The sequence below is a fragment of the Macrotis lagotis genome, chromosome 8 (genome assembly GCF_037893015.1).
Source record: "Macrotis lagotis isolate mMagLag1 chromosome 8, bilby.v1.9.chrom.fasta, whole genome shotgun sequence".
NCBI lineage: Eukaryota > Metazoa > Chordata > Mammalia > Peramelemorphia > Peramelidae > Macrotis > Macrotis lagotis.
In genome coordinates, this window is record NC_133665.1 from 24,989,724 (window position 1) to 25,001,474 (window position 11,751).

Here is an 11,751-nt window from a genome sequence, read left to right on the forward strand (position 1 = left end):
CCTGCTTGGGGCCACACAGCAGTGTGATCATTGGGTGTCTGAGGCCGAATTTGGACCCGGGTGCTCCTGGCTCAAGGGTCAGTGCTCTGTCCGCCACCCAGCTTCCCCTACTATTATTACTATTTTATTTTATTTTAGGTCTTTTTTTTTCTTTTTTTTTGGTATATGCAGGGCAGTGGGGTTGGGGTGGCTTACATGTCACACAGCTGGGTGATTGTTGGGTGTACGGGGGCAGATATGGACTTGGGTGCTCCTGGCTCCAGGGCTGATGCTCCATCCACTGTGCCACCTGGCCAGAAGTACAATTATTACTATTATTCTTTTAATTTTAATTTTTTTCTTTCCCCTTTACTTTATTGCTCAAGTTAGTCTATATTTTTTGGGAGGGGTTATTTTGTTACTCTTAAATAAGAATATTTTATTAATGTATAAAAAAATTATACAAAATGAGAATAAATAAATATTAAATAAATTTTTAAAAAGAGTGAGATGAAGATTCCCAGAGCACAGCAGATGCTATCATCTCAGATCCAAATTATAGCTTCACTACTAACTTGGAATTTATTGAATAAATCATTACATTTTCAGGTTACTATAAGGGATAATAGAGGATTTTAAGCTCCTTGGAGAAGGTGGTTTTTAATGTATTGGTTATGTCACAAAAGTTAATTCACAAAGAAAAAATTAATAAAAATGATTTAAAAGAGCAGATACTCTCAAACCTTTTATCTGTGTAAAAATGAGCATAATAAGCTACATAACAGGTAATTTCATTTTGTGATTAAAAAGGGATTTTAATCACCTTCCTACACAGAGCACTTCATCTAAATGATAATAGAAATTAGAGTTAGAAGGGTCATAGGGCTCATCTCATCATCCTACCCCCTCACTTTATGGATGATGAAAGTAAAACTCCAAGAGATTAAGATAGTTACCTACAGATACATAGATAGTAAATGATAGACTGAGATTTTGGCTCAAACCCAGTTCCTCTGATCCCAAATCTAGTACTATTTCCAAAGTGCTCTTATCCTATTACTTTAATTTATCTTTAATTTTAAACTTAAATACAAAATTAAATGAACCAGTAATATGTGTAGCAAAGCATGAAAGGATTCATAATATAAAGAAATGAATTTTCATTTCAAGAAAGTCAATATAATAAACACTATACATTGTATTCAAAATTATCCTTCCTTTCTTTGCTTCCTTGTAGGTTTTTTCTTTACTGTGTACTGTTTATTTTTTCCTCTCCCCCTTCCTGTCCCCTGCTACAATTAAAATTGGGTATATACACACATAAAGACATATATATATATATATATATATATATATATACACATTTATACATATACTCACTTATACATACTCAGATACACATGCTCACATACATACATATATATATATATATATATATACCCATTTATAGGCATTTATATACACACACACACATATATACAAAGATACATACACATATTCATGAATACCGACATATTTGGTTTGTGTGTATCTCTCATTTTTATAACATTTCTTGAAAACAACAAACCCCCCTCACTGCTCTATTTTTCTTCTACTCACTAGCTTGACCTCCAAGAATTCTTCCCTTTACATATCCTTCTAGACCTTACCTTTCCATTGATCTACACACCCTTCCATATATATATATATATATATATATATATATTATCTTATCCTATTCCCTCATCCTCTAACTCAGTACCCTCCCTCTCCCCTCCTCTTATTTCTTTCTAAATTTAAAAAGGTTTTATACACATATATATGTATATATGTATACATGTAATTTGTTAGCTCTTTAACTGATTCTCAGTGAGACTAGATTTCCAAAACTACCAGCTCTCCTTTCCCATCTAATTCCTTTGTATCAATTCTTCCTTTCACACCTCATTTATATAAGATGATAACTTTTTAAAAAAAATCTTTACTGCACCATTTTACTTCTAAGAATCTCATCCTACTCAGCTCTATCCCATTTTTTCCCTTGAAACTACCCAATTAAAAATAACAATCTTGGATATATGGTTTCCATTTCCATGTTTGGATAGTAAGCAATTTGTCCTTATTGAGTGTTGGGAACCGTTGTTTATGGGGACATTGTAAATTATCTTCACCTGGTGTATTTGAACATCAAAGCCTTGTTCTACTAAGTGCCATGGGAATGGGAGTGCATTAATGACTGGAAAGGTATTTAGGTGTTTTGGTGAATAAACAGAGCCCTTGGAGCACTTGGAGATCTTGAGGGAGAAACTTGTCTCCTTTGTCTTCCTTGTCTCCCACCCCTCCAACTTTCATCTGGAAAAGATTGAAAGAGTCCAGAAGTTGGACTTGACAATTGAGTCCCTTGTAATGTCTTTGATGTTTATCTCATATTTCTCTTGGTTCTTATATGTCAAATTTTCTATTAAGTTCTATTAAGACTTTTTTGCAACAAAGTCCTGAAAGTCTGGTAATTAATTAAATGACTTTTTCTCCCCATTCACTTATGCTATTGTAGATTGGTCAAGTAAAGCAAAATACCCATTGAGTCAGTCAACTATAATTCATTAAGATTAGACTGTGTGCCAGGCACTATGGCAAATGGGACAAAGAAAGACAAAAAACATAAGTTTCTGATCAATTAACTTAAATTTTCAAATAGATCGATGAACTCATCAATTTAGAATCTCCCCCAAAAGACCTTCAAGAACTGAGGCTAAGTAAAGAGAACAGAACCAGGAGACATTGTGCACATTAACAAAGCATTGTGAGATGATCAACTAAGATGAATTTGGCTCCTCTCATCAATTCAGTGATCAAGGACAATTCTGAGAGACCTGTTATGGAAAATGTCATCCATATCTACAGAAAGAACTATGGAATCTAAATGTAGAGAAAAGCATACTATGTTCACTTTTTAAAATTTCTTTTATGTTTTTCTTTCTTTCTCATGGTTTTTTCCCTCTTTAGTTCTGACTCCTACTTAACAATAGGACTATGTAGAAATATGCTAAATGATTGTACATGTACAACCTATATTGGATTATTTGAAGCCATGGGGAGGAGGAAGGGAAGGAAGGGTGGTGGGAAAATGTGGAATTCAAAAATATTCAAAAAAGATAAATGTTGAAGAAGACTATTTTTCCATTTTATTAGGACAAAAATTAAAAAAATTTAGCAACTCCTTTCAAAGATGCCAATCAAAACCTATTCATGCTTGCCCATTCAAAGAAGCCTGGTCCATGACCTCACAAAAATTTGCTACAGAAAGTCCCCTCAACACAATGAAGATTTTCTTCATTTTCTCCTGACATTAAGTAGAATGTTATCCCTCTCTCTCATTACTCAACTAACCCCTGCTATTTGGAGTTCTCTTGGTGAGGTATATGTCATTCACAACCTGGTCATTAGGGTTGAAATATTTTAGGTCCTCTGACTAAATATACTGTACCAACTTAGCCATCTTTTTCCCCCCTATAAAGCACATGTCCTTGATACTCTGAAAGATCAGGAGTTTCATCAGTGTGACCATGTGTAATGGGAGCATGTTACAAAACAATTGTATTATAAAAGGAGGAATTAGATAAAGAGCTCTGGAAATAGACTATAGACCTGTCATGGACACATGATATAGTAATGGTGGAAGACTACCACTCTATGGACACCTGCTTTAATTATTCAGCAATTCACTCTCTTCCATATTAATTTCATTTTTCCAAAGGGAGAGGAAGCAATTAGGGGAACTACTATTTTGGACATGATTCTGACCAAGAAGGAAGAATTGGTTGTTGAAGTAGAAGAGATGGAAACTTTAAGAGGAAGTGACAACATTTTAAAATTTCTGATAGAGAAGGGCATAGTCTGACTCATACCCTAGATTTGGGATTACAAATTTCAAAGAGTTCCAAGAATAAATAGGTAGAATTCCATGTCCTGAAATTTTACAGCTAAGAAAGATGGGTAGTTTTCAAAAGTGAAATTCTAATGACTTATTTTCATAAGAAAAAAAGGGAATGATATCTAAAGTGATTAACATAAATACACAGAGAACTTTTATGATCAGCTTTTATTTTTAAAAGACAAACAAAGGCAGATAATAAATGGAATCAAAACCTGTTTTTTTTTAATCTTCTAACTTCATCATGTCCCACATTCAATTAGGCACAAAATTCTATTGAATTCTACTCTGTCTGTATCCTTACCATCACTTTCCTTCTTTACACTGACATTGACACTTAGTTACCACCCTCACTAACTCCTATCTAGATTATTGTCAGAGTCTCCTGATTGGTCTCTTCATTTCCTATCTTACCTCATTATCAGTCTCCTAAATTGGTCTCTTCATTGCCAGTCTTACCCCATTTTCAATCCATCTTTTTCATCATTGCTAACATAATCTTCTTAATGTATGCTATTTCTCTATTAGAAAATATTCAGTGGCCTCCTAATTTCTAAGATACAAAACCCTCTCCTGATATTTATCTATCATTTGACTCCAATTTTATTTCATACTATTTCTCTTAATGTACTATATATTTTATTCCAGTCCAATTAAGCTAGCAATTGCTTTCTAATTTTGTCCTCTATCTTCCAATACCTGCACATTTGTCTAGTCCATGTCTCACAACTATAAAATATTTCTTTTCCTTTCTCTGCTGAAATCTTTCTCTTTTGAGAATCATTTCCTCCACTAAAATTTAGCTCATCCCACCTTTACCCCTCCCCCAGTTGAAAATGATCTCTTCTTTCTTCAATTGTCTAATAACCAAAACTTTCTCCAGACTTCCCTTTTGCATTTCATATTCTATGTTTTATTATGTTTCCTTATATATTTTCTGACTCATTAAATTATAAACTCCTTGAGAGCAAGCACAGTATCATTTTTCATTTCTGTATCAGATCATTGTATGGATTATACTTGCATAAATATATATATATATTATATACATTATATTTATGTATGGTAGGTGACGTAGTGGATAGAGTACTGGCGCTGGAGTCATAAAGACTTGAGTTCAAATCTAGCCTCAGACTCAACACTTATTGTTATATGACCTAGTGAAAGTCACTTAACCCTGACTACCTCACATCTGGGGTCATTTCCAGATGCATATCTGGCCAATGGACTCAGATAGCTTGAGAGGAGAAAGTAAGGCTGGTGACTTAGCACAGTCCTTCCCTCATTCAAATCTAATTCACTTGCTTCTCATGGCACCTCCCTGATGTCATGCTCTTCTTCAAGAATGAAGATAAATATCATGTGAATGTACACATACAGATATTCTATATCTCTAGCATCTGGCACAATGTCTTTTTTTTATAGTAAATACTCAATGCATGTTTGTTGTTGCCTGATATAAGCTTAGATTTGATTTGAACATACTACCATAGGTGTGCATGGTCAGCCTTCCCTCCTCTTAACTCCTGATAAACCTTAACACCACAATGAACTGGGCTACCCTATTCATAAACAACAGAGTATAAAATTCCCCCAGTCTTGGAAAGTTTGTTTTTTCCTCCAGGAGTGGATAGGAGGAGAATAATACAACATGAATAATATATTTCTCTAACTCTGCTATATTTTTAGACTCAAGGAGTACAGTAGAAAGTATGTTGAAATTAGATTTGGAGGACCTGGGTTCAAATCCTAACTGCAACAAGATCTTAGACAATTAACACAATTTTTCTGGGTCTCAGTTTCCATATCCTCAAAATGAAAGAGATGACCTCTAAAGTCTTTTCTAGCAATAAATCTAAGATACTATGAGTTAACTATTTCTTGTTATTAGGACAAAAACATAAGTAGTGAAGTACAATATAAAGAACATAAGTCTTGGAGTTAAATAATGTGAGATCAAAACCTACTTCTGACCTAGTAGTTATGTGATCTTGGGCAAGTCATATAACTTTGGTTAAATAAATCTTGGTTTCCTTTTATTTAATAAGAAGGCTACATTAGATAGAATTTAGCTTCAGAGCTCAGATCCTTTTATTCTGACTGGGGTGATTGCTTGGCATGAGGTCAAGAATGGGGCTTGATCCCAGGGAAGTCACCTAACCATTGTGTGCCTTGGACAACTCTAAGGAGTTACCTGCTAAGGCATAGATAATGCTATATATTAATTCCCAAATTGTTAAAGTCTCATATCTCTTATTTATTCATGGATTTCTCATTATCAAACAAAGCATTTTAGAAATATTCATTCAATATTTCTTCTAAGAGACCATGAGAGCAGTTCTGTGTCTCTTCTAGGCAGCTAGATGACACAAAGGATAGAGTTCTGAGCCTGGAATCAGGAAGACCTGAGTTCAAATTTAACCTCCACACTTATTTAGAGATGTGATTCTGAGCAAGACTATTAACCTATCTGCCTCTGATTCCTTATCTATAAAATTAGGTTAATAAGAACATCTACCTCCTGGGATTATTGTAAGACTTAAATAAGACAATAATTGTAAAGTACATAGAATAGTGTCTGACCCATAATAAGCACTATATAAATTTTTCATTCATGTCTGTGTTTATACAATACAGAATACAATATACAATACAATACAGAATGTTGCACTCATTTTTCAGTCATGTTTGTGATCATGACTCCATTTGGTGTTTTCTTAGCAAAGATACTAGAGTAGTTTGCCATTTCCTTCTCCAGCTCACTTTACAGATGTAGAAACTGAGGCAACCAGGGCTAAGTGACTTGCCCAATGTCACACAGCTAATGTGAATTCATATTTAAACTCAGAAAGATAAGTCTTCCTGACTCCAGGTCCAGCACTATACTACCTAGCTGCCCAGATAAATGTTGGTTATTGCTGTTGTTATTATTGTTAGTATTACCTAAACTTTGCATCTCTGATAAGGCATAGCATAGTCCTACAAACTTAGTATGCACTTGAAATATCTGTGAAGGTGCACAGGGGATAGAGCACTGTCCCTGGGAGTCAGGAGGACATGGCCTTGCAAAAACAAAAATAAACAAACAACCAAAAAGAAATATGCGTGAAATTGCTGAATGGGATGAACATTTTGTTGTTGTTGAGTCGTTGTCATGTCTGACAATTCATGACTCCAAGGACCTTAGAATGTCAATAATGTCCTTGGAGTTTTCGTGGCAAAAATACTGGAGTGGTTTGTCATTTAGTGGATAAAGGCAAACAGGCACAGTGACTTGCCCAGGTTCACACAGCTAGTAAATATCTGAGGTCATATTTGAACTCAGGTCTTCCTGACATCAGGCCCAGCACTGAATTACCTAACTGATGGGTTAGAAATTAATATTCATCAGCCAAAATACTGATAAACTCATTTCAGCAGCTTTTGCCTTTTATAACAAATTTAAACTGAGAAATATATATGTGTATATGTATGTGTGTATATATTTTCCTTGGGGCTGCTGTATATATATATATATATATATATATATATATATGAAACATTCTCACTGTGATCAAACACTTAAGGTACTATCTTTTTCTCAGGGTGTGGGGAGTGTGGGGCAGATTCATGGAACTCCTAGAATAAAGATAACCTCTACCCATGGAAAACTGCAACCAATAGTATTGGAGAACTATCCAGGAGCCATTGAGAGGTTATGTGACATGCCTAAAGTAACACAGCTAGGATATAACAAAGGTGGGCAGTCCTCAAACCTAGGTCTTTTAGATTCCAAGGACAGTTCTTTGAGCTATGCTGCTTCTCACCATCTCCTTAATTTATTTAAACAGGAAACTAATTTCAATACACATACCTATGATTTTATCACTGTAGATAGCTCTGAATTAGCAAGAGATTCTTATTACTAATGCAAATCAGCAGTTTCACTGTAATTTATATTCTTAGTGAATTGGCTAAGGGCAACAAAAGATTTCTGTGTCACATAGCCAGAATGTGCCAGAGATGAGACTTGTAATAAAGCCTCCCCCCCCATCTCGCTATATGTATATATATATATATATATATATATATATATATATATATATATATATATATATGAAACATTCTCACTCTGTTCAAACACTTAAGGTGTTTGAAGACCAGCTCTCTAACTACTGTGACTCTATTCAAGAATGCCATAATAAGTAAATAAAAATAAATCTATGGTGGATTGAATGCATTGGGGATTAGGTTCAAATGTCTCTGATACTTATTATCTGTGTAATTCTGGACAAGTCACTTAACCTTGCTAGGCCTCAATTTCTTCATATTATCAAATGAGAGGATTAGATTCCATGGATTCTAAGTCCCTTTCAGCTCTTAAATCTGTGTCTAAAATTGACTGTGACATTTTCCTCATATTAAATTTGAACAAAGCTTGGAACAATATCGGCAAATTAATTCCATCATTCTATTCCTTTAAGTAAAACATCACAGAAGTCTCTTTTGTCCCTTTCATAAAAAAACTGAAAAGGGAAACAAATACAAAATATAGTGTTCTGTAATATCATATATTATTATTATTATTATACTAATTATTATGGTGTGATATTAGCATTGTAGTATTAGAATAATGTTACTATATATGTATTGAATACATAATATATAATCATCGATCATTGCCTGAATATTATTAGATAAGCCTTTATATTTTGATTTGAGGGAGAAGCTTTTTGGTCAGTGTTGAACATTTGGAATTCCATGATTGACATCCTCTAAATTTGTGGAGCTCTAAGAGATCACTGGTGGCCTTCATTCTCTACCTGAAAACTACCTTGTTTACAGGGCCTGCTCTCCACTTTTGATCTCATACTCATTATCAATCTGGAACCTCAAGATTAGATTAGCTCTCTGGCTTCTTATACAAGTTTCAAAGTCCCTTTAAACCTCTAGTGCCACCATCTTTTGGTACCTTTAAAATTCACAAGAATGAAAGGTGATGTCTTCCATTGTGCAGTGTAATTCATCTAATCTATTATGATTCCTTGCCTTGAGCAAAGCCATTATTCAGGAAAAGATTGTACACATCCAGGAGACATATAATTTAAGATATGACTGATGGATTTATGCTTTGAGCACCTATTTGACATTAATTATAGTCTCAAGCAGCATTTTATTCTATATTAAAAATTACATTTGTCATGTAGATGAAAAAATAATACATGTGTGAAATGGTTTGTTCAAACCTTAGTAGTAAATAACTAAGATGGCAACAATGTTGAATGTGAATTCTGGAAGCTCCTGGCAGGATTTCAGTCTATGACTTTTTTTTAATTTTTTTTTTTTTTAGGTTTTTGCAAGGCAAATGGGGTTAAGTGGCTTGCCCAAGGCCACACAGCTAGGTAATTATTAAGTGTTTGAGACTGGATTTGAACCCAGGTACTCCTGACTCCAAGGCTGGTGCTTTAACCACTGCGCCACCTAGCTGCCCCTTAGTCTATGACTTCTAATGGCTTAGTAGTAATTTATAAGTAGTAGTAAAACTTTTTGTCCTGGTCAAATGGTATTTTCCTTGGGGCTGCTGGGGTGTTGGAGGGGAGAATTTATTATCTATCTAATTATTCTTTTAATTCACTCAGCTGTAAAGAAGAAACTTTAAAAAAAATACATAGAATCAGTTTTAAAACTGGAAGGGTATTTAGAGGATATATTTTGCTTTTGGAAGAAAGGAATAAGGTAATAAATTGATTTTTCAAAAATAGTTTTGGATTTTGATAAGATTGTGCATCTGAAAAAAAAAGTCAGTGTTTTGTTTTGTCAGTGATGAGACACAGATATCAACCTTTCAAAGTCCTTAATAGTCAGCCATTTTCAGTGGAGGAAAAGCTGCAGTACAAGTGCCAAGGGTGAAAATGTGCTTATATTTGGTGTCTCTTTATTTGTATTGTAACAAGGCAGTAGTGGTCTAGTGGATAGGAAACAAGCTGGGTTTAGAGTCAGGAAGGCCTAAGACCAGATTCTGCCTCTGCTGCCTGAGTAAGAAGTTCCATCACGCTCCAATGTCTTATAGCATCTCTTTGAGAGCATAATTTTAAAAAATATATTATTTAAAAAAGTATATAAATTACAGACTAGATGCCATGCTATGCAGTTGGAAGTGGTTTCCAATCTAGAAGTTCCTCATACCTATGAAATCATAGGTCAGAAAAAAAAAAAGATTGTTAAACCCTAGGAATAGGAACTATATCTCAACGGTGCTTTACTTCATTGCTCAGGCTACGCAAACATTTAAAAAAAATGTCCTTAGATACTTGCCAACCCTTTTTTTGTTTATTTAAATGTAGAAGTTTTTTAAAATCATTTTTCCCACTTCAGAGCTTTTCTTGAAGAGGGTTATAAAAATAGCAGTGGCAGCAGGAGTCAGACTATTTTTTGAAATGGCAAAGTCAGAAGGGATGGACACTCGCCCCCCCCCATCCTCCTACCTCTCCTCAGAATGCGCTCGCGCTCTGTCTCTCTCTCTCTGTCTCTCTGTCTGTCTGTCTGTCTCTCTCTCCCCCTCAACCCGCACCCCCAGCCAACCTCTATTCCAGACCTAGAGAGTCCTTTCCACAACAAATTCCAGGGCCCGCCCGTCCCTGCCCAAACACTAATCCTACTCCAACGGCTGGATGAAGAATTCTCGATCCAGTCGGGCTGGCTTCTGCCAAGAGGGGGCAGGGCCGAGCACGGCGGTGGAGGGGTTTGGGGGTTGATATTAAGAGAATAGCCAGAGAGAGCAAAGGAAGGCAAAACTCGGGAATGAAAGATAGGAGGCGGGAGGGAAGTGGGATCGGAGATGCCGCCACGGAGAGAAATGTATCTCAGCAACTGTAGCAAGCCGGCAGGTCGCCCGGGAGAAGAAACGTACAGCACAGCTTTGAGGTTCATCCCAGCCAGCAGAGGATTCCCGCGATAAACACACACACACACACACACACACACACACACACACACACACACACACACCCCAAGGGAGCTCAGTCATCCAGGTTTGCAAGAAGTCGCTCCTTGCCTTGCTCACGGGCCAGGGGTTGTCCTTGGCTCATCTCCACAGTCCCGGGGCTAGTGGCTGGGGGCCAGCGCTCCTCCTGCCTCCCCTGCCACCGGCCCCGTACAAAGTTCGCCTGGGAGTCGCGGGGCTCGCCTTACCTGTTGATCTTGAGGGCGAATGCCCGGCGCTCGGCGGTGGGCAGCGTGGCCATGCCCGCTGTTCTCTCCTGCGCGGCGTCTAGGGTCCCGGGCTGGGCAGAAGGGGGCAGTGAGCAGGGGCGCGGCGGTGGCCGGGCATGCTGAGGGAGAAGCTAGTCTCATCTGTCAATTCTGCTGGAAACTTCCGCATTTTCACCTTCACTGAGGGGGAGGGATTAGCTCTGAGTTGCGCCTCGCTGCCAGCTAACCCCGGTCTGTCATCTTCCTCTTGCACGGAAACCTGAGCTCAAAAAACCCTTTGAGTTTTCACTTCTGCAGGCGAACACACACACACACACACACACACACACACACACACACACACACGCACGCACACACACACACGCACGGACACATAAGCAAGCAGGCACTCACGCTCCTTCCCTCTCTCCCTGGGACTTCCCAGACCAATAACAATAACTCTCATCCATGGTTGCACTTAGCAACAGCAATAGGGATTATTAGCTTTAAATACAAGATTTTTTTCCCCCTTAATAGTCTCTGTTCTTTTCTATTTCTTCCCTTTAAATAGATCTCATTCAGAGCCCAACGTCTTTCTCTCCCAAATGCCACTGATGGAGTGACTACTTGGTGCTGTTGGAAAACTTTGTTTGCTATGTAGGGTTCCTCAGGCAAAACTATCCCGGGAA

The 11,751-nt window shown here is 36.9% G+C and overlaps 1 protein-coding gene across 2 annotated transcripts in view; it reads right to left on the bottom strand.

Moving 5' to 3' along the window:
- DOCK8 (dedicator of cytokinesis 8) overlaps window positions 1-11,320 on the bottom strand; it is a 306,811-nt gene extending 295,491 nt beyond the window's left edge. For both annotated transcript variants that reach the window (XM_074196530.1, XM_074196529.1), the window contains exon 1: window positions 11,063-11,320. In XM_074196530.1, the coding sequence (XP_074052631.1) occupies window positions 11,063-11,115 (53 nt within the window). In that variant the 5' untranslated portion in view covers window positions 11,116-11,320. The remainder of the gene's footprint in view (window positions 1-11,062) is intronic.
- Window positions 11,321-11,751: the final 431 nt, after the last annotated feature.